This window comes from Gossypium hirsutum, chromosome D07, assembly GCF_007990345.1.
Source record: "Gossypium hirsutum isolate 1008001.06 chromosome D07, Gossypium_hirsutum_v2.1, whole genome shotgun sequence".
NCBI lineage: Eukaryota > Viridiplantae > Streptophyta > Magnoliopsida > Malvales > Malvaceae > Gossypium > Gossypium hirsutum.
Window position 1 is genome coordinate 33,011,311 of NC_053443.1, and position 24,669 is coordinate 33,035,979.

Below are 24,669 nucleotides of genomic sequence, written 5' to 3' on the forward strand. Positions count from 1 at the left end.
AAGAACCAAACATATCGACGTAAGATATCACTTTGTGCGGGAAGTCTTTGAAAAAGGAAAAATTCTACTTCAGAAGATTCCAACAGCAGATAATCCCGCAGATATGATGACCAAGGTGGTAACAACAATCAAGTTTAATCATTGTTTGAACTTGATTAACATCCTGAGAATTTGAGCACCTTCAGGTGTATGGCGCTCGAGAGTGCATTTGTAGGCACTACAAAAGATAGCTTTATCGAATTTGGGGAGTTGAAGGAAGTGTGTAAAGATGTGATTATCCTAATCAAATCTTCAAGGTGGAGATTGTTAACATTAATGGGAGATAACATTAATGGCAAACAATACAAAGTGGTGCAAGTTTAGCACCCTAAAGTTGACTTTGAAAAAGTTGCATGGGATAATTTTTTTTTGGTCCTTGAGATAATGGGCTATTTATTGTTTGGTCCTTAAACCTCAACTATTAGGCCTTCTCATTTCTCATTTCAATTAATCCCAACCAATCTTTCTCTCTTAGTTTTCTCTCTTCTCCAATTTGAGAATTCTTAAGGAATTCTATTTGTTTGTAATACTTTGGAGATAGTAAAGTTATCATCTGGTGTTAGTGCCCGAGGACGTAGGTATAATTTACCGAACCTCGTTAAATCTCTTGTGTTCTTTCTTGTCCTATTTTTCTTTCAATATTTGAGGGTATAATAGTAGTATTTAATTGTGCTATTAAATTACTATAGAAGGGATATTCTGTCTAAGGAAAGACTTGGTATTTAAGAGATCCATGTGATCCACCTCTCTTCCCTGGGAATTGAACTTTGTGTGATTTTTTAGTACAATAATTTACACGCTTCCGACTCTATTGGAACAACAGGCACAACTTGGGAACTGAATTTATTAGATGGTCTATTTTCTCCTCTTGACTCCAGGCGGGTGCATAGTATCCCGATTGGTCTAGTTCACTGGCTAGATAATTTCATTTGGCATTGGGCTACTAATGGTCATTATTCAGTCAAATCATTTATCTCAATTTCAAGAATATGGTCCTTGGTTGAAGCTTTGGAGTGGCCATGTTCTGCCCAAAGTTAAGGATTTTGTATGGCCATGTATGAAGAATTATGTTTCGACCAAGGCACGACTTCACGGTAAAGATATTATTGTTGATGATATGTGTCCTCGCTATGCGGGTGTTGAACCGCTTGACCACATTCTTATCCCGTGCTCGACTGCTCAGGCAGTTTGGCAGCTAATCAGGGGTATGCAATTGAGAGTGTCCTTGCAGTAGGTTCTCCCATCCTTGATTAATGCAACCGAGATGGCAGTAACTCGATGGCACCTTACTCTATTTTGGAGCATTTGGCTACACTGCAATCTATTTCTTTGAAAAGGTGGTGTTGTTTCTCCTGCTAATATTATTTAGATGGTGGACAATTTTTTTAGCACTGCGAGGCGGCGCATTTGGTTTTTGAGGGGACTCAGGCAATTATGACGTTGGTGGATTCTACGAGGACTGGTTAGAGACATCCAAGGGTCGGTGTGCTAAAATGCAATGTTGATGCTGCTTCATTTCCTGAGGTTGGTTGTTCGACTTTTGCAACAGTACTTAGGGACCATGATGGAAGATTTGTGCAAGGATTATTGGGTCATGTGGTTGTTGTCTGGGATCCTCGATTAGCAGAGATATATGTCACTCGAGAAGCATTAAAATGACTTATTGGGTACAATTTGGACGCATTGCTTGTTGAATTGGATTGTTTGCTTGCTGATAATGTTCTGAAGGATAAGCATAGTTAATATGTTGGAGTTTGGGGTATTGGTTGAAGGTTATTTATTTCTTCAGTCGTACGTTATCAATTTTTTTTCTATATATTAAAAGGGAGGCGAATAAAGCGGATCATCATTTAGCGAGGGCAGCTTTATCTTTTGCGCCCTTTCATGACTTTATGATTTCATTAGACATTTTTGGCTCCTATTATTGAGGCCGATATTGTTTTTTCTTCAAATAGAAATGAGATGCATGAGATCAGGTGTAAGTGTTCCCCTCGCTTTTTTTACCTTTGTGTTCTCTGACTTTATTTAATATTTAGATTTAATATCTGAAAATACTATATCACAATAAATTTGTCACATATATATCTTCACCTAAAAAGAAGAAAATATTTAAACTTTAACTTATAGTTTATCATATACCTAAGTCATATGAATCATATAAAAGGATTATATGAAACTGTGATTTCATGTCATATCTATCTTTTTCTAATAAGAGAATGACAAATCAAATTTTTATTTCTGATTTTTAACATTTTTAGTTAGATTTAAATATTTTAAGGAGGAAAAAATTGAAAATCAGGAGAAAAAATTTTATTTACCATTCTTCTATTAAAAAAGAAAAGAAATGATATGGAATCATGATTTCATAGAATCTCTTTCCATGAATTATTAGTTTATTCCCATTTTTTTTAGTCAGTAATTCTAAATCACAACAAAAATAAAATAAAATAAAATAAAGTTAAAAGCCAAACTTTATGAAAATGAAACCTAATAAAAAAAATAAAAAAATTTGGAGGGCCCAAATTCTAGTAAGATGGCAGTAAAACGAATAAAAACTAAAAAAAAAAGCCAAACCACCACGTGTAGAGAAATCATATTTAATTTTCAAGAAAATCGCAAAAAAAAATCAAAAACGTCATTACTTTTAGTTATTTTTATGGAATTCTCACTCTAATTTTAAATCAGTTCAAATATTTGCTTTCAAATAAAAAAATGAAATAAAATTTAAAAAGTAAGTTACAATATTTTTGACTTTTTCCTAATATAAAAAACATTATTGTAAATATTATCGTTGATTTTTTATGATATCTATAAATTTATGATATAAAACGATTCTCTTTAATTTAGGTGCTGAAATTGTTTTAATTCTTATTATTCTTATCATAAAGTTCCCATTTTAATTAATACCCAAAAGAATGAAAATAAAAGTGGTTCCGTACGAATTCAATTTAAATAATAAAAATAATTTTAAAATTTAAATTTAATTATAAAATATCAATTAAATATATTTTTAAATATATTCTTATTTGAACAGTAAAATAAGATTTTTGGACGGGTCGGGCCCAAAAACGGGCATACGCATGAATTTTTTTTGGAACTGAGCCTCAACTTGGCATGGTCCATCACACATTTTATTAAGAGTGTGTTTGGATGTCACTAAGTAATTGGATGGAAATGTAATTACCAAGGTTACATTATCTTGTAATTATAATGAATTGTAATTCCCTAAAAGTGTTTGGCTAACAAAGTGTAGTTACACCATAAATCCCTATATCATATTTAATAGTACAAATTTCTAATTATATAATTACATAATTTAATTGTTTAAAAATATTGATTAATATAAAAATTTATCAATAATACTTGAGAAAAAATTTTCTAAACAAGTAACAAAAATTAAAACCAAGCATCGTATGTAATATGTTAATTTAAGAAAGCAGTCAAGAATATGATTAGTAATAAATAAATAAATAAACATCATATTTGGTTTTATCTAATTATTCCAGTTAGGGGTGAGCGTTTGATCGAATCGAGTGAAGAAATTTCGAGTTAATCGAGTTGACAAGTTCTATTTTATCATCCTAACTCGATTTGAAATTTTTTTCGAATAGAGTTGAGTGAAATGAAATTCAAGTCGAGACGAATCGAATCGAATCAAGTGAAATTGTTCGAGTTAAATTAAAAAATTAAATATGTCAAATTTAAATTCTGTTACGGTATAACTAATTCCATGTTAGAGCACATAAATATGAAACCATATATATTTGAAAAAATTTTCAAAGCAAAATAATAATAATAATATTTTAACGTGATAAACTTGAATCATTAATTAACTTATTTAAGTCCCAAAATTATTATTCTAGAAATTTTTTAATTTTTTAACTTTCTTTATATATTTTTTAGATTTTTTTTTGAAAATTTTATAATTTTTTTAGATAATATAAATTTTGGAATTTTTATAAATATTTTGAATTTTAAAAATTATTTTGAATTATTTAGTAATTTTTGTTGAGAAAGAGACCAATTTGCTTATTTTCAAACTTTACAAGGACCAAAAGGATATTTACACCTATTTGTTATTTGAATTATTCGAATTGTAAAATTCAACTCGATTTGAACTCAAAACTCGAATTACTTATTCGAGTTGACTCGAATAATTTGAATAACTCAAAATTTAATTTAATTTTTTAAATTTTTTTCAAATTGAATCGAGTTTTACTCCCCGCTAATTCTAACATCTCATATTTATTAGATTATTCCCTAACATCACCCATAGTAAACCAAGATATTGAAGCATCCTTTTTTTTCTTCCCTCACATACTAGAATATCAGTAGCTCTTAAAATCCATTTATCACCCAATTCTAATTGCATTATAAAGGCATTAACTTTTCTGCAGAAGTGTTTTTAGGTTCTTGTAGTCTCTTTGTTCCTCAAACAATTGTTGTCTATCTATCAACGAATTTAGCCAGGTTGCTTCCAATAGAAATCCTATTTCTTTTCAAATAAGATTTCAAAATCGGATATTCCATTAAACATTCTTTTCCCTTTCTATTGATTACCTTAATTCACTTTTTTGTAGCTTATATTATGATCGAAAACTCCGTCATATCATATAAAATTGTGTCTTCTAATTTATGAACACTATTCAATATATCATCTATCATATCATTTTGAGAAAATTTACTCCAAAAACTTGCACCATCATCACTTTTAAATCCATGAACAATGTGTCCTCTAAGAGTATATAGCCTTTATAAGAAGGATTTTATGAAGTGTATAAAGATTTTATAACTTTTATTGTAGAATTTTCATATACGTCTTCATACAAAAATAATATAGATGTTATAATATAGTCTTCATAAACTTAATTTGCTATTAGATCAAAATTTGATTGAAATATTTGGCTTGACGTGTTTCATGGAAAAACTTTTTTTATCCAATAATAGATATATAATTATATTTTAATATAAAATATATGTTCTAAAATTAAAATATATTATTATAGTATAAAATGTTTTTTTTACAAAAATTTAAATAAAAATAATTTCTTAAATTTAAATTATGCATGTGTATTTGAAAAATTATAAAGTAATGATATTTGCTTATAATTTACCTACCTAATTACCCCAATTCTCAACAATTCTCTAAGAATTGAAGAGTGTAATTAAAGTGTTCCAATTACAACCAATTCAATAAAACCTACTAATTATAATATAATTATAAGTAATTACTACCAAATCTAATTATTAGGTGACTTTCTAAAGACTATCTAATCATTGAGGATGAACCTTCATTGAATAGAAATAGATGCTACGATGGCATATGTTTTCTAGTCAATCAAACTATGAGCTTTCTTGGAAGGGTCAGAAATTTCAACCTCATCCATCATGAGTACGTGCCTACGTAGGGACTCCAAATTTCACGACAAATTTATCCTCTTACAACACCTCCTGATGAAATTGGAATCTCTCCAAATTACCCACAAAATGTCAATTATCGCTAGGCAGCCTACGATGCATAGGAAGATAAAGTACTTATGGGAAACATTTGCACCCTTTAAACGCATATCCGATTACATATATAGACAAGTTACCACTCAATGGACTTTCTTATACAGAGAACGATACTTAGTTGTTCTAATATCCCATGGCACTAATTGTACTGCTTTTGTGCTTTACTTTTTGCCCTTGTACACAAAAAAGAAAAAAGTGAGAGTTCTTATAAAACAATGGACCCTTTTTGTTTCTTCGCTTTCCAAACGACTTTACATTCATATTTATCTTTCTGTTACTTGTGTAAATGCGTTCAGAACCCAACGCCGTCTTAGCTCAGCCGGTAGAGCGCATGGCTTTTAACCATGTGGTCGTGGGTTCGATTCCCACAGACGGCGTTTTGTTTTCATAATTTTATTTGACCTTTTTATAAGAACCTGAATTAGGATATGTATTATTTTATTTTTTGTCCTCTGGTATTTCTCCAAAACCCAAACCCCTTCCCCCCACGATAGAAAATGTTGAAGAGCAGTGTCTTCTTCTCCTTCCCTAGTTGTTCCGCTCCAAATCTTCCTTCGCTCTTCTTCCCCACCTCAGTCCCCTTTAGCTTCTCTACCCCCCACTTCCATTGCCAAATAAAACAACTCAAGGTAACGAAGCAGCAATTCTTCTGCCGCGTGTCCTCCAGCTATGAAGTTGGTGGAGGCTATCCTGATGAAGAACTTGAACGAACTTATAAAACCCAGACCCAGCAACTTCAAGGCAGTCAGAACTTAGATTCTTCTCAGTATGATGCTTTACTCAAAGGAGGAGACCAAGTCATTTCTGTTCTTGAAGAAATTATTACCCTTGTAAGCTCTCCATTCTTCTTTCCTTACTGCTATCCTTTAAAGAGGTTGTCTTTTGAAGGATGCTTGAATTTATTTGTGGTGGATACTGGTTTTAAGGGCATTAATACCCACAAATTTACACCACTAGTTGGCAGTTTTAATATGCTTATGAAAACTTTCAAGACATGTCTACAGACCCCACAATTAAGCTGCAACAGTAGTTGAATTGTGACTTAGGACTTTAGCTGCCTGTTTTATGTACCAGGCAGTAGCTAGCATCTCTGTGACTTATATTTGTATTGTTTGCATCCTATTATAAACCAATTTTTATTTTCAGATCAGGCTTTTCTGTGAATCATTCTTTAGAAAGTTGAATCCCTCTTCTTCAATCTTCACAAAGACTGTAGTGATTAGCGAATTGCATCTCTGTCTTGACTATCTGATATGCATGGTTGGTTCAGTTGGAAGATATGAACATGGATGAGGCATCTGAGGAGGTAGCAGTTGAGTTAGCTGCACAAGGAGTAATTGGGAAAAGGGTTGACGAAATGGAATCAGGGTTCATGATGGCTCTAGATTACATGATCCAAGTTGCTGAAAAGGACCAAGATGATAAGGTAGAGCAACTTTAATTGTGCATTGGTCACATTTTTTAAGGTTCAAGTGTAGAATACCTCTTTTGCAAAATAGATGTTGTAAGCTTTTAGATGCAGTAGTTCAGGTTTCGAATTTGTTCGCTGTTCACTTGGATGCTGTATAAAAATGAAGCTTTATTTACTTTTGACTTTGTTATAAATTAACCAGGCTCCAAGAGCAAGCTATATCACATGCCAAAATTGGTTTTTTGAACTGTAAATATTTTTTCATGTCTTTTCATTGTGTATTTTAAGATGTAAGATGACTATAATGTTTATTGAAAATAAGAATTTCAGCATGAGTTTGTCAAACATGATTTGAAGAATAATTGAACTTGATCGCGTATTCCATGTACTGCTCTACTATCTGCCTGATCTTGTCTGTATCCAAGACCAATTAAAATATTGTGTTAGCGGTGTTGCCAACTTATAATACTTGTCATTGTGGTTATTTGGCTCTTGTTACAGAGATTTATAGCATCAATTGAGACTAGCTGAAGGTGCCATCCCCCTTCTTTCTAGTCCTTTTCCTTGATGTAGGACTTAGAAAGTAACAGCAGCTTAGGACTGCTTCTAGTAACCAACAGTGTTTCTTTAAATGGTATCTGGGTTTTAGTTGTCAGTTTGACGTCTGACATGGTTTGAGATTGCTACCCCTCTTTTGCTAGTTGTCGGTCATTGTTTGATCTCTTTATCAGTTGATGCTTTTCTCTCATGTGAATAAATTCAAAATGGACTTTCTTTTTTAATACAGCGAAAGTCGTTGCTTGAGGTGATTAAGGAGACCGTGCTGGCACATCTCACAAAAAAATGTCCCCCGCATGTAAGGAAGTTCCTTGAGGCCCAACCCCGCTGTATCTAATTCAACTTCAGCGTAAAGTTAGTTATATAATAGCATGATCTCGATGCTAAGTCGTTTTCTCTTGCTTTTCCTTGCTCCCAAGGTTCAAGTGATTGGACTTCTCTGTAGAACACCCCTGAAAGAAAGCAGACATGAGCTACTACGCCGAGTTGCTGCAGGTGGTGGTGCTTTCAAAAGTGAAAATGGCACCAAAGTTCATCTTCCTGGAGCAAATCTAAACGATATAGCAAACCAGGCTGATGATCTACTAGAGGTATTTATTCGAGAATCTTATAATGAATCATGCTTTTAGATGTTGTCTGATATTTATGAATTCTTCTAAGTTGATAGATGCTAGAGCATCGAGGAGATTTTTTGCATCCTCATTAAGCATTTTCTGGATATTTTATGGAGTGCATTTTAATTTTTAAATTATGCTGCTACTGTTGATTATTTGCCTAAGAGATGCTGATGCACCCAAATAGGCCAGCTTCTACAAATGGACTGCAAGTGTTTATGCTTTTTTAGTATACAGTTAGATACTTTGAGATAGTATTATGTTCAAAATGTAGCCATTCACAGTGCAACTTATTGGATCTACATGCAAATTTATGTTTGTATGTAACTTCATACACAACTTGCCTCTTGAATTATATCCTTGATTATACATTATTTCAACGATGGCAACCTGAAATATCTTTAATTTCACTATTTATGAATTTAAATGTTTCAACCTCTATTGCAGTCATTGCTGCTTTTGATATGAAAATTTCCAAGCTTAGTTTAGTTTCAGTTTTTCGTTTTGGTAAATAACCCAACTTTTCCTAGGTGCCTGGCTTGGCATTGGGCTATTGCCTAGGCAAAGGAACACGTTAACTGTCGAGGGAATATTTCAAAAACTTTTGCTTGCTGAATTATATATTTCCCTGATTGTTATGAAAAAAAGGACGGCAAGTGACCTTTTTTACTATGTGATATGGAAGCTTTTATTGCAATAGGAATTTTAGTTTTATTTATTTATTATTAGGTTTTATTAAGAGTTTTAGTTTTACTTATTTTCTCTATTATATTAGATTTTCATTTCCTTCATAAACTCTAAGTTAGGAATTCTATTAGGAATCTTTCCTTTGTTAATAACAGTCTATAAAAGGCTGCCAATATGAAATAAAGAGATAAACAATTATTCCATAAAAAAGAAACGTTATTTTGAGAGGGGGTTTAGTCAAGGACGAATCTGCCTTTTGAGTAACCATAGGTCGAAGCAAAAATTCTTTCTCGTCTAGACCTGTGACTAGATCTTACGTCAAGGCGCATAACAACTTCGTATCAGAGCCAGCTATCATGGGTGACGAAAAGACTTTGACAGCCAAGCTGAAGGCTTTCATGGATCAAATGGCTACAAGGCAACAAGCATTAGAGGAGCAGGTGGTGATATTATCTCTTTCGGTCCAAAAGATAACGAAAGGGGATTCAAAGAAAAATAATGAAGAACAGGGCAGCAGCGGAGGCAGGAAAAGGAACTCAGACTCGCAACACGGTGGGTGCATGGTGCCACGATACTTTTAAGATGGAATTTCCCACTTATGATGGTGTTGAAGATCCTTTAGGTTGGCTGAAAAGATACGAAATTTTTTTTTGGCAATCAACAAACTAACGAAGAAGACAAAGTAGGCTTAGCTTCATTCCATCTATTAGGAAAGGCACAATTGTGGTTTCATCAAATGGAAGAAGAGGAGACAAATCTTAATTGGGAGCCTTCAAAGAGTGTTGTCATGTAAGGTTTGGGCCACCTATGAGTAATAACCCCTTGGGGGAACTTGCCAACTTGAGACAAACTGGGACTGCAGAGGAATATCAACGCCAATTTCAATCACTATTGGCTAGGACTACTGATTTTAAACCTCGACAACAAGTAAACTTCTTTACTGCCGGGTTGGTAGAGGAACTTAGAATTGATATTGAGATGCAACAACCGGAAAACCTTAGAGTTGCAATGAATATGGCTCGAACATTGGAACGTAAACAAAATGTCTCTTCCAAACTGTCATCTCGAGCCATCCTAAATACTGGCAACAATTCAATCATTCCAACAACTAAGAGCATTGCAAAGGTAGGGGGACAAACAACAGAACCAACAGGGAACAACGGCAAAATAGGTTCTTCTGCACCATTTATTAAGAGATTGACACAGACAGAAATGGCGGAAAGAAGGGCTAAGGGGCTGTGTTATAATTGTGATGAGTCTTATTCCATGGGACACAAATGTAAAAGGTTATTTTGGATAGAAGTACTAGATGTTGAAGGCACGCAAGATGATGATGAGATAGATGATTTTGGATAAGTTCTAAAGTTTATTCTGAATTTGAGCTTGAGGACGAGCTCAACTCCGAGAAGGGGAGTAATGATATGGACACTTTTATTGCAATAGGAATTTTAGTTTTATTTATTTATTATCAGGTTTTATTAAGAGTTTTAGTTTTACTTATTTTCTCTATTATATTAGGTTTTTATTTCCTTCATAAACTCTAAGTTAGGAATTCTATTAGGAATCTTTCCTTTGTTATTAACAGTCTATAAAAGGCTGCCAATATGAAATAAAGAGATAAGCAATTATTCCATCAAAAAGAAACGTTATTTTGAGAGGGAGTTCAGTCAAGGACGAATCTGCCTTTTGAGTAACCATAGGTCGAAGCAAAAATTCTTTCTCGTCTAGACCTGTGACTAGATCCTACACCAAGGCGCATAACACTATGTTGAAAAGCATCTGTTTCCTGTTACTATCATTTTAGATATTTGCTTTGTGAGACCACAACTAGGTGGTGTTCCTTTCTGTTAGTTTTTGTTTACATTGGCAAGGCTTGCTATGTTTCTTAGCATTTAACATTATTTTGCATTATAAATGGTTTTTCAGACAATGGAAACTCGGCCAGTTGTTCCAGATCGAAAACTACTTGCAAGACTTGTTTTGATCAGAGAGGAAGCTCGAAATATGATGGGAGGTGGGATACTCGATGAAAGAAATGACCGTGGTTTTAGTACTCTTCCTGAATCAGAGGTGTGCATGATTGCATTTATGAAAATTAAAATTGACTAAACTATGCTAAGCTTCAAATTTAGAAGCTATTGACGATTGTTAGAGAGCCCAACCTGGATAGTGCCTCAACAGGCGTCAAGCCAAAGCTATGCGGGATTTAACCCCATCTAACATTCCCATTCAAGCGAAGGCTTGCTGTAACAGCTGGGTGTGCTGGCCTACATGATGGACAATTAGAACAGAGTGAAATGATAAACATTAAAAGAAAAAAAAAAACCTTAGTTTTAATACAATGTTAAAATACCCAACAAAACCAATGACCAACTTTGGTTTTGACATCATGTTGAGCATATGACTGAAAACTGATTCACAATAGGAAGAGAGGCCTAACCTAGATGTAAGGGATGATAAACACCAAAACATACCCACGCAGAAATATACATTTTAATACTTTATTTAAAAAATTATCTAACTTTTAATGAAATAAGATATTGATGATCCTCTAATCCTATAAAATAAATATACTTAAGTTTTTACTTTATTGACATTTGAATGATCATTGGCATGATTAAGATCTTACCTACGCAGGTGAACTTCTTAACAAAGCTTGTAGCGCTGAAACCCGGGAAACCTGTCCAGGAAATGATAAAAAATGTAATGCTAGGGAAAGATGAAGGTGCAGACTACTCTGACACTGATGAAGAAGCTAATGCCAGTAGAACAAGACCCCGGGGAATTGCAGGAAGGGTTAGTTTTACGTTCCTTTATATACTTTATAATTTGTTGATTACAAGTATGGCTGGAATGGGTGACATGTATGCAAAATCATCAAGACTCTAGTGTATTCACTCTTTTCTTGTCATGTTAACCAGGGCAGTGTTACAGGGAGAAAACCACTTCCTGTTCGCCCCGGCATGTTTCTTGAGACTGTGACAAAGGTATCCTTCAATTACACTTTTAAGCAACAAGTTTTTCACTTAATCTAATGGACCTCATGGCATGGAAACAGTTAATTGCTTTTTAGTGTATGCCCATGAACTACTTATGTCACCTTTTTCTTACATTCAAGATCAACAGTAATGGATTTCTTTGCATTCTTAGGTCTTGGGTGGTATATATAATGGAAATGTCTCTAGCATAACAGCACAGCATTTAGAATGGGTAAACTATCTTTTACCTTGCCTTCTTAGGGACTTCTAGAAATGGATCTCTTACTTACGGTTGATTTGACTGCCAGAATCATTAACATCTTCTTGTGTCTTTTCTTACTATATTTTATTCTTCTTTTAAACTTCCGTTGACGGTTTAATTGGTGAGCATCTATGTGATTTCAATACCTTTACAATATTTTAATCCAGGTTCATCAGAAAACACTTCAAGTTCTTCAGGAAATTGCATTCTAATTCTTCGAGCTGCTTGTACCAGAAATTAGATTACATCATAATCCGCAGTTTACATCAAAGGAGAGAGATGATTCCATAAGTAGAGGTTAGAGAATCCTGCTCCCAACTATGAAATATTTATGAAATTAGGTCACTTAGAAATTGAGCAATGTTACATGTACATTTGTTAGAATGAACTGCAGTTTACTATTTTGTATTTTGGGTAGTCTTTGTGGCCGAAGGTTGGGGTGGGTCCACGTTTTCCTTATGAATGAATATATGAAATTAGGTTAGTGCTGAAACTGGTCTGTTGATATACATACATTTGTTGCTTTCTTTAACATTTTTCGTTCCTCGTGAATCATTTACGATTTTTGTGCCTTGAACTAGAAGCAAAATAGGAAGACAATAACAAATCTTTACCTTGTCAACTTCAACCTCCTACATAGATTTGGGTGTATATCGGAAACTTTTTTGAAGCTTTGTCTAGGGAGAATTATCCCAAGCATTCCCTTTCAAATGCCCCCACATATTGCCCCCTCGGTTCATTTCAAGGGACAATGATGGGTTGATCACATGAAATTTGGGTTTGATATTGATGAAGCGTGCAAATCATAGCTGTCAATACTTAAGATTTTTATCCTTTAATCTGGGTTATAGGAAGCCACATTATCTTTTCTGGGAAATTCATTGTACTTGTTTAAGTTGTTAACCAAATCCTGAATGATCAAACCCCTAATGTATTTATTTACTTAAATCATAGTATTGATGCATCTTGAAAGAGCTAACAATGATGAAGATTCACAATCCAGTTAACAATGTTGGATTGCCATGTGGGGAAAGGTCCCACTTAACAGCCATAGGGTTATGATTTGAATGTTTTCAGAAGTAGAAGCAAACATAGCTACATATTCCCTCAATAATTTACAAAGCCTTTTCCCCACCACCCATTCTTGCCTTCTTTCTTTGTAAAGCAACTAGTGTTAAATGGACCACCCTGTTTAGGCTTGCTACACCATTGCCCTACCTAGGCTGTTTGGATCTTCATCTTCTTCTTGATCCCCCCCTTAATCTTCTTTTCGATGAACCAATTAGAAAAAACACTTGGAATTGAAATTACCCCCACGTGAGCAGTCTTTTCAACTTGGTTGTCAAGTGCTATGGCGTGCTTGAAATGAATCACACTACTTTTTAGTCATGAATGAGTGGAAGGGTTTGCAAGTCACAACACATAATTTTACTTTTCAACTTTAATGGAGGGAGATGGATTGGTTTTGGTTCAACTGAAAAGAATTTTCCTTGTTAATAACAATTGAATCACATGCACGTATGGGGCAAATGATGTTTCTCACAATCTTGTTGGATGGTAAAAGTCTTCATGTCACCAGATTTTCACTTTGCTCAATCCTCATATTCATCTTTAGCTCATATATCACATCACTTTTTAAGCAGAAATTAAAGTTAAAAAGAAGCAGCAACACCAGATCATACAAAATTTTATTTTGTTTTCAGATTTATTGAATATTATTTCCTTCTTTAACTAATGACATGAATAAACTGTAAACATCAAAAGTTGATTATATATATAAAGCAAGCAAAGCTTAGCTTTTCTTCTCGTGGGATTCAGAATTTGGAAAGGGACCAAACCACCTTGTTGAAAATGACTCTTCACTCTCTCGTGCCTTACTTTTTTATTAAATCATCAAGGCAAAAAGCTGTTCCAACATATCTTTAAAAAACATATTTTTGGACCAATTTTTAAAACATTCATGGATTAGTCTTGACGTGTATAGAGTGGTGGTTAATATTTTTTGTTAGATACCCGTTTCGCACAAATTTGAATCGTGTTACCCTCATCCTCACCTTTAATATTGTATAAAAAAAAATTTTATAGATTAAAATTTAGGCATGATAACAAATTTGACCTTTAATATTTACCAATTTTATCAATGTGATTATTATTTTTTTGAGTTAAATTTAGTCTTCAACTTTTTAGAAGGAATTGAATTTGATCAACAACCTTTCAAAAAGAGGGCTAGTTTTTAATTAGGCTTATAAATCAATTTTTTTAAAAATTTATGGAAATAGGTTATTTTTGGAGAGAAATGAAAGCGCGTCCAACTGGACGCACTTTCCCTCAATGGTCAAATCCAATGGCTTTTTGAACGTTGGCTGTGCAACGGTCAGTTCTTTTTACTTATAAATATGCCTCAAAATTTTTTTTTCATTCACATCTTATTCTCTCAATTCTTTCTAATCTCTTAACTCTCTCAATTTTCTTAAGTTCTTGTTCTAAAATTTTCGATATTCTTATTTAAAAATATTATTTTTTAATTATTTTATATTTTATTTGTTCGGATTAAGTTTTCACGAATGGTAACCGCTCTAATTCGTTTCAATTATAATCACATTTTCCTTGCTCAAGTAATAATGGTAAGACGAACATTTAATTTTCATTATTTTCGATTAAGTTAAATTTAAATTATTTTTAATTAAAATAATTTTTTGTCGTTATAAATAGGCAAATGGTCGTGTTTTAGAGGCGTTTATACATAATTTGGCAAAGCCTTCGATCATCGAAATTTATGGTTACTTGCAAGAGGCAGGATTTTTGCATAAGTCTCTTATGCTCGGGGGTCGCAAACTTGATCCTGAACTCATCAGTGCATTGGTGGAAAGATGAAGGCTCGAGATACACACTTTTCATCTTCCATGCGGTGAGTGTACAATGACACCAGAGGACATAACGTTACAACTCGATCTGTCGGTGGATGAGCTAGTTGTCATGGGAGCAACAATCGTTCCTAGTAAAGAGGATCTCTGCGCGACATTATTAGGGAAGGTTCCAAACAAGTTTGATGGTGGTCGGATATCGATGAATTGGTTAGCAAAAATTTTGAAAAGCTTCTTCCGCACGTGACCAATGTCGTCAAAGAACAATATGTCCAAACATTCATCTTTCAGTTAATCGGAGGCATTTTAATGCTTGATAAATCTCGAAATTTGGTGCATGTAAGGTGGCTACTACACCTAATAGAGTTCAAAGAATACAAACAACTCAATTGGGGGTCAGCTGTGTTGGTCACGTTATATCGAGAGTTATGTGGGGCCACGGGACTAGATAATATGCAATTGGTGGTTGCTTGCTCCTACTATAGTTGTGGGCATAATGCAGCTACCATTTTTAGGTCCTCAAGTAAACGACCCATATATATTTCTGTTGGTGACAAGGTAAAAATAATTTATTAATAAATACCTAGTTTGTACAGTAAATGTTTTTATTTATTATATGTTTAAAGTAACATATTGCTTTTATAGTTGGAACCATGGGTTGAGTTACGTAGGACTACCCGAGGAGTTGGAAGATATTAGGTTGTTGTTAGATCAACGCTTAGAAGTCAATGTTAGTTACTTATTCCTTCGAATTTATATTAATTATGAAATGATTTGTAAAATAAAATTTCGTACATAACAAAATTTACAATTGTGCATTTCATTTAAATTGATGTCATACGTCGACACCGATATTATATCTTGTATCCCGCCAGAAGTGTTGGTCAATTGAGAGATGTGGGACACAAATGTGACGTTGATAGTGTATGTGACGATGGAAATGCATGAATCGAACCGGGTGATGCGACAATTCGGGTGGAGGCAACAAATTTCGTTGGCATCGCGAGACTTGAAGGAGCTGCACAAGGTGGACATGCATGGGAAGAACGACGATGATTGACAAGAGGTTCACAATGACTACATTGAAGCTTGGGATCATAGGATGAAATTCTTACCCATCCATGAACCATTTTTATCAGTGAACACGGCTGCCTGTTTGGAGTACTTGTCATGGTTCAGAGTCGTTGACAAGCCATATCTACTATCGATGGAGGGGAGAAGTAGGCAACTTCATCAAAAGAGGCAATGATGATCGCCCTAGCAATAGCATAGGGCCAGATGTGGTCGCACGATGGGTTCATAATTGGCTCCGCTCAGAGAAACGTCGTTTATGTCTATGCAATATCCCGGTTTGTTCACTCCACTTATTTTTGTTCATTTTATTAACCTCGTGTTTTTTACAAGCATCGCACTACGCACCACGCACCATCACCGTATGTACTTGATTTTTCTATTCTTGCAGGTACATATTTCGGGGCATCAACATCCCCCGCATTCTACACCCCCATGCCGACATTGATATCGGCCTAAGTGTCAGGCTAAATGTCGATGCATGCACCATCACTGATGACGACACCAATATAGACTTTAATTCAACAGCTAATATCAGTGTCAATGCCTGGGTCAATGTCGATGTATTTGAGTTTTATGGCACCTTACAGTTACATGCAGATAGTGACACAAACACTGCCCGCATCATTGTTTTATTGGGGTGGGTCATCAGCGCAATCGTCTGTCGGTGGAGTAGAGGATACACAATGAGAGGCTAAGACGACACCGCACTCGAGTACGGAGGAAGGCGATAGAGAATAAGTCGAAAGCAAACACGATGACGAAGGTAGAGACAGAGATGAGCAAGAGGGTGGGAGTGAAGACAATGATGATGAAGATGATGACAATGATCAAATTTATAGGTCAACACTCCGTTTGTGCATAGAAATCTTCCTCATGTTTGTCATCCACTGCCTTACAGCACACATTCTCCCCGACAACACAATTGATGTATTTTTTTATTACTTCTGCGATGTAAATATATATAACATAAATAAAGAAACCATAAATTTTCATTCCAACACTATACTTGTCTTCATTACATTCTAACGTAAGTTATGTGTAAGTTAATTAGAAATAACAAATTTGGAGCATTAGAATAATGAAAGCATTGTAATGAATATATTCTCTGAAAGAAAATAATGCTATCGACGTTGAGGCCCCAAAGTATCTCTTAACACATAACATGTTACTTTCGTATGCCCCAGGTTTCTACAGTACCCACATAAGCTCTTTTAACTGTCCTTTGTCTGAATATCCATATTGTTCCGTATCTAAGTGGTATTTGGGTGACCCTTTGGTGCCAACTCATATTTTGTGCTGGACATTGATCGCTACATACACTCATCGGGGACGGGTGGAAATTCAGAACTCCGTACTTTATACATGCATTCTAGATTGTACACATCATTGATAAGGCGTGTACTTAATTCTTAGGTTCTCACATGCAACAATTACATGTGCGCATGGGAACCGAAGTGCTTAGAACCTTCCACAATCGCAAGTCCCTCTTGGTAGGTCGACACAAAATAAACCCCCTGACATGTCTTGGTCCGGCCTAGCGTGCTCCGTGACTCAAAATTTCAAGTTTGACGCGAGTGGCACACTACATAAATAGTGTTCGCTCTTGTCATATTTCGTCTGATTTCTTTCATTACATCCTTACACCAAGTATGGCCACCCACTATCTGTCCAATGTACGTCGCTGCTTTTTTTGGAAACAAGCAGTCAAGCGAAAGCATGTTTTATTCACAATCGAGGTTATCAGAAAATGACACATCCTTTTTAGTATGAAATTGATACATTAGAAAAGTTTGACATCATATGCCTGTACCGTAAACCCATGTCATATGATTGCATCTACTATTCACAGGGTATGTTGGCAATGTATGTCACATAATAGCTGTTGATGGCGCCCAAGTTGTTCAATGTTTCATGGAAATGATATTAGACAAGCTCGTAACCTATCAAGAAAAGTATACCCATGAATGCAAACAACGAATGAAATAAGGTACAACATGACTGCAAACAGTGCCAATTACATATCCATGTCGATGATTGTATCTTACTCACTTTTTTAAGGTTATTTTGAGTGGTAGTTGGATCCGACAAGTCGTATACAGTACTTGTGATGGGTGCGATCCTAAAGGCTACCCTGGTGCTTAATAACGGACAGGATTCTAGTTCCTCTGTCTGATATGACACCTGTCGGGCTACAGAAAAATACAGCGGTGTAACCTGCTAAAGAAATCTCAATCATTTGTCTTTTCTTCATGAGTTATTACAAACGAAATCGATAGAATCCTCCGATTACCGTCCTGAGAAACGATAATCAACAACCAATGTTGATACCTTTTATACAGCTAGGTGTTGTCAATTTACACCAAAGCTTGTAGTGTCAGAAAGCTTCTTTATATTGCTAAAAGGTCCAAAAGAATTGATGAAATACTCTTTTCCCAGGGATTAATCGATCGTTGAAGTACGTTTAGGACATTTCCAAATCAGTTATGGAACTTGTAATGTATCGATCCAACACCTGACATCATTGCCATAGATAATTGTACGAACTATTCCAATCGTGATACAACTTATCCATAATATTCTATTTTCTAACCCACGTTTTGTAGTACGATAAAGTATAGTCGTACTGGCTATAGATGTTCGCAATCAACACCAAGACGGAAATCCTAAGACTTGCCTTCACCATCGATAGAATGATGTTAGAAATCATGTCCGAGTCTAGCCTAGGATGATCCTGACTTGCACCTATCACAACACAAGTATGTGGACCAAAATACTTTTTTATCGTCCACAACCCGGTCTTCTTCCATAAAGATGCCATAATTTTTCACTTGTATCTCCCTTCGCGAATTGCGCACTTTCTCTCGAATTTCTCAGAATAGGACTTCGTGACGTGGTAGTTCACACTGTTCTTGAAGCTATACCACTTGAGTGCAGTAAGGAAAGCATCTTTTTTTGGGTATTCCATTCCAACTTCTAGTACTTGTACATCATGCGATGTGCTTGCATGGCCAAGTGTTTTGTGCGGTAGACACGAAAACTCTAAACCATCCTCGGTCGATAAGTTGATATTGGTCATGTGAGGCAGAGGTTCATATGCCCTATATCGCGGATCTGGATCTGGAGTATTGTTTGAGCCGCCATTATCAGACTCGCAAGGTTCTAGCTCTATTGAAACTGGCTCCAGTTCCAAAAATAATGCCACTTCCGAATCAACCGGACCGTACTGTCAGATTGGCTCAGGGTCTGAATCTCTCCATCAACTACATCTTCTGCATCTTCTTCCTCGTCCGCATCTTCTTCCTCATCTGTGCCTTCATTGTCCCCTTCAAGTAAGGGGTTTTATGTACCCTCGCCGGTCCCCATCGAAAGGAGTAAGTCATGGATTCTTTTGTAACCTATGTGCCCACCAAAATCTACACCAATTTGGTGTCCGATGTACGTCAATGAACTCCAAGTATAAGTGCTTCTGGCCCATGAAATTGAGCCTACATCGAAGTTGAAATTGAATGCATTGATTAAATGTTGAGCCTGAGTGTTAATATTCGGGTTATGCTTATACCCTAACTGGTACTGGCCACCGAAGTTCAGATCTGTGGCAGAGACCGACAAGTGTTTACCCATAGATGTTCCAGGAACATCGTAGTAGGATATTTGTAACAAGTCGTGAACCTACCGCACAACCGTGTAGTAGAACTTTCTGCTTCAGCTCCGGTTTTAACATTAGCCGCAACAGTGGCCGAAGATGGGCTAGATCTATCAGCCTTGGCAAACTCGATGTATAACTCCTTTACAACATTTCTGCTTGAGACGTGCGATGATCTCAAGCTGGAGTTCGCCATTCACATCAAATAGGTAATACTTATAGAGGTCAACAGAAGCAAGATATCTACCTTGCAACCTTGAAATTCTTCCCTGGGTCAATTCTCCAACTTTCTCTTGATTCTAGTCCGTAGTTCACGCAATTGAATTGTACAATTGAATACTAATTCCATGGGTTGTGCTTCTACAAATACCACCCTGACCTTTGCATTATATATTTGACTATCATAGTAAATAACAGATTTCACTCGTCGACTCATTTCAATATCGAACACGAATTGAATTAGCAAAACCAAAAAAATAAGTAGAGGGTTGTCAAAATAAGTACACACGACTCCCAACTCCCGCAACTCAACAATTTGATATTTGATATTAACTTGTTGCGAGAAGGAAATAAACCAACGAGAGGGAATACGTGCTTCGAAATCCGTTTATAAATACATACATTCTTCGAACAATAATGATGAAATGCAAAGTATTATTCAAAAATGTATTTCGTAGAGTATTCGACGCCTCAAAACGTGTGTTAATTATACAAAATTATTCTCTAAGGCAAGTATTTTTAACTTTTCAACTAGGCGTGCTTTCTCTAACCTTTTTCTTCAAAAGTAACTGCCCGTCTTATTTTTTTGTCAATTTTAAGCACGTTTTGAATATATTCCTCGAAAATGCTAATCCTACAGCATGTTTTCGACCACAGGAAATTTTTACTTTGCAATACAACCCTTCCCTCATGCCTATAAATGGGGTATTCCACTCCATGCTTTATCGTCCCTCAAACATCTTTTACCACAATTTTCCCTCCTCTATAAAACACTTATCGGTGTTAAAAATTTTTGTCGCTAAAAGCTTTTGGTTGATGTTCAAGGTATTATTGAGTCATCGGTGATGTGATATCGCTTCGAGCCGTACACATTTCATATATCATGTCGAGATGAGACCATTACCTCTAAAGCCTATCTTGGGAAAGTTGGGTTTTGGGTTAATTTTACTTTGTACGATCACGGGTGGAAGCATATGTAGAGGTCTCAATCGATGACCGTTATGCATTTATGGATCGATGTATAATGAGAGAGCCGATTGACGGTCGTTACGCAGCCACGAGCTTAAACTTTTCAGATACCCAAAAATGTTGCCTTATAAATAACATATAGAAGTTTGAGGGCATAATCATAAGGAAAAACTGTGGGCCTTCCTTCTATAATCGGCGTAATTTTTATCTCCATTTCCAAACACCTGGTATATGTAACCTTCCTTCTTATCTGAAGGCTAGCACCGTCGTGGATGCAGGAGGACTCTCAAGTGGGGAGTGACAACGATTGTTGTTATTAAACAACCCATTAATCACTACAAACGTTGTCATGCCGACCTGAGTTTGACATTTACTTCCGCTGAAACATCCGTTCTCCTCTTAAAAGTTCTATTGTACCTACCTCGTTGTCAACCTTCGGATAAGAATGAAAGGTTAAAGATACTGACTGCATGGAAATAGAGAAAAATTTACATTGATTACACTAGAAATCTCTCTGTTTTTCCTTATGATTATGGCCTCAATCTTATGTATAGTTCATATAAGACATCATTTGCGGGGTATCCAAAAAGCTTGAACTCGTGACCGCATAATGACCGTCAACTGGTCCCCGATTATACTCAAACCAGTAACCATATCACAGCCACTGACTAGGACCTCCACTTAGACTTCAAACACTGATCTTATTAAGCACAATCACCCTAAAACCATATTTCCCTATAATGGATTTCTGAGGTGATGGTCCTATCCCACCATGACATATGAAATGTATGCGTTATGAAGCATGTTATCACATCCTTGACTCCTCAAAACCACCTATGAAATTCCACGATTTTAGTCAAAAACTCTAAACCCTTTTTAAAAAAAACTCTAAACCTAAATATATTAAAAACCCTAACCAGCTAGGCGCGCTTTCCGTTTCTCTCTCCAAAAACGACCTATTTCGTTAAATTTTCAAAAAAAAATGACTTATAAGCCTAATTTAAAAAATAAAGGCATATATGGCTAATTTAGCCCAAAAAGAGTTTGTATGACAATCCACATGTACTTTCCACTATTGTTTAGAATTTTTTTAGAATTTTTTTGAATATTTTGTAGATTTTAAATTATTTGTTAACATGACATATAAGAAAAATAGTGTCATATTAGCATGATGTACATGTGGAATGCCACATAGATTGTCACATCAACATCATTACAAAAATTAATATTTTACTCAATATTTCTGTTAAAAAAAATTATTCGACTCTTTTTGAAAGGTAATTGTCAAATTTAGCTAAAAAAATATAGGTCAAATTGACAAAAAATATAAACGTTAAGGATTAAATTTTCCGTTTTGCATGGAATTTAAAAGAAAACAAATAAGTATAACATTCGAAAACGAGTGTTTTTATAAAGTTGTGTTTGTTTTATTGAAAACAACTTTCAAAAAATAATTTTTAAAAATTATATTATTTTTAAAAATGCTAATATTTTTTAATATTTGGATGATTCTGTGTAAAATATTTACTATTGTTTGACAATTTTTTCTAAAATCATTTTTTTGAGAGTTTTCAGTGAAACACAAACAACATAAATTATATTTGTTACAATATATTATAGAAGTATTTCCTTTTGACAATTGAAATTTATTTTATTGAAAGATAATATTTTTTTAATAACTAATGCCTTTTATAGATTTAATAATAACCAATGCATAAATAAAACGTAATTTGAACATACACATATTACACATATGAGAGTGAATAATGATACATGAGAGCTAGAAGAGATAAATAAAGCTAAGTAGAATTAAACAAATACTTATTATATTAATAAATTATTCATATTTTATACTATAAAACATTTATTATAGAATATTTATAAACTATAATATATATTTATTATTGAATTATTAATATAAAATATTTTTCAATAAAATATTAAAAATATCATTTAAAATTTAAAATTATTTTTAATGTTAAAATTTATTATTAAAATAAAATTGTAATATTAAATAATTTCATTAAAATAAATAATTATATTATTAAATATAAATGTGCATAATAATATTAAAAATTATAATATTTTAGATTAATTTAAAATTTTATTTTTAATATAATAATAATTTACTTACTTGATTTAAGTTACTTTTTATATATGGGATTTTTGGGAAAAATAATTTATGAGTTTGAAAGAGGAAGTCAATTTGAAAAAATAATTACATTAACATTCAAGAAATAAATACAAAAAATGCAAAAAAAAACACTTAAAAATAATTAAAACATATAATTCTTTGATGTTAACTATTGAGAATAAAGAAATTTAGTTTAATCTTGGTCTTAATTTAAGAGAAAGACTTCCGTAATTTAAGTCTTTTAAGCATTTGGGTTAAAATCCACTTTATTACTTTTTTTTATTCATTAATATTCTTTACTTTTTCAACTAAAAAAATTTGATGAGAATAAAAAGACATTCTTAATTACTTAAAATATGCTTGATGTCCCTTTTTATTAATTCATATGTCGCCCCTATGCTCTCAAGTTTCTTTCTAAAACTATAATCTTACCAATTTTATGGAACATGACAATAAAATAAATTTACATCATAGGTTATATTTTGAACTTTATGAACTGTGAAATCAACATATAAAATATTTTGATTCTAAAAAAATTACTCATGTTATTTTGAATTTAAATATAAATATTGAATAGTTTTGATGGTAAAATGTAAATAGAGATTTAGATGTCGGTTCATTCATAAGGCGGAAAGTTATGAAAGGAAGATGAGATGGCATAGGTATTGAGTCGAGAGAATATGTGGCTAGAGAATGAGAGAAGAAGAAGATCCATTACTATGAGGCTAGGAGAGGTATCTAAGGTTGACTTTCTCATACATGTGCCTTTATTTAATTGGTAGGCCTTTCATTTAGTGGTTCCCCTGCTAGGTTGACAATGTGATAAGATGTGAGTGGGTTGTAGAGTCTGTTGATAATTAGTGACAACCATCTTGTTACCATGGTTGAGTTGTTGGAGTGGTTGAGTGACGTATTTGTGGTCCTTGGTGAGGCATGCATACGGCGAGTTAGCTTCCCTAGTGGCGAGGTATGGTGGTGGAGATACCTCCGGTGAAATGTATATAACAGTTTGCCTTTTGCTTCCCCCAGCTGAAGTGGGGTTATAAAGTGGCTTCTTTTGAGACAAAGGTTCAAGTCAAATTTCCTTGAAGGTCAACTATGTGGCAGAGTATTTTATGCAATGCAAGATACAAGTTTTAAATTTTGAATTTTTGTAACCAATTACTTAATTGCTAACTCAATGACAAAGCATGATTATGGACGTGTGTTAGCCGTCACTTGAGCCACACACATTATTAGGGCCATGATGAGTCATGGGGTACGTGATAGCATTTTATCAGTTCTTTTGAAAAACATGCATTAAAAGTTCAAAACTCACGTGCGTGGTGGGTGTAAGAGAGCTCAAATCTTTTTCTACAAATAGGGAGTTTTTTTTCTTCTCTTTCACTTAACCAAGTTTCCAAGTATCCAAACTTCTTGTGCTTTTGCTTTGCAATTTTTTCAATTCATCTTCTTTATTCAAGATCTTTATTTTCTTTCTTTCATGTTCTCTATTTCTACAAATTTTGTAACAACCCTCACTCATTCTAGACGACCGATACGGATGAGAGATACCACCGGAGCATGTACGAATAAGAAATCTTGGATTTATTTAAGAATTAAAAGTTTAAAACATTTTTATAAAATAATTAAAATATTTTCTAGAAAAATTGAAAGTTTTAAAAACAATTTAAAATCATTTATAATTTATCCAGAGTTTATTG

General features: G+C 34.2%; 1 protein-coding gene and 1 non-coding gene across 3 annotated transcripts; both read left to right on the plus strand.

The window, feature by feature from the left end:
• The first annotated feature begins 5,857 nt into the window (after nt 1-5,857).
• Nucleotides 5,858-5,930, plus strand: TRNAK-UUU (transfer RNA lysine (anticodon UUU)). Its single transcript has one exon. It is a non-coding gene; the product is annotated as a tRNA-Lys (tRNA).
• On the plus strand, nt 5,921-12,615 carry LOC107954656 (protein PEP-RELATED DEVELOPMENT ARRESTED 1, chloroplastic). Of its 2 annotated transcripts, XM_016890278.2 has the most exons (9): nt 5,921-6,383; nt 6,824-6,979; nt 7,752-7,820; nt 7,942-8,112; nt 10,750-10,893; nt 11,461-11,619; nt 11,745-11,810; nt 11,974-12,033; nt 12,231-12,615. In XM_016890278.2, exons 1-9 carry the CDS (start codon nt 6,051-6,053, stop codon nt 12,273-12,275), a joined length of 1,203 nt encoding a protein of 400 aa, XP_016745767.1. In that variant the 5' UTR covers nt 5,921-6,050; the 3' UTR covers nt 12,276-12,615. The 2 variants fall into 2 exon arrangements, with proteins under 2 accessions (XP_016745767.1, XP_016745769.1); XM_016890280.2 differs by lacking the exon at nt 11,974-12,033.
• Nucleotides 12,616-24,669: the final 12,054 nt, after the last annotated feature.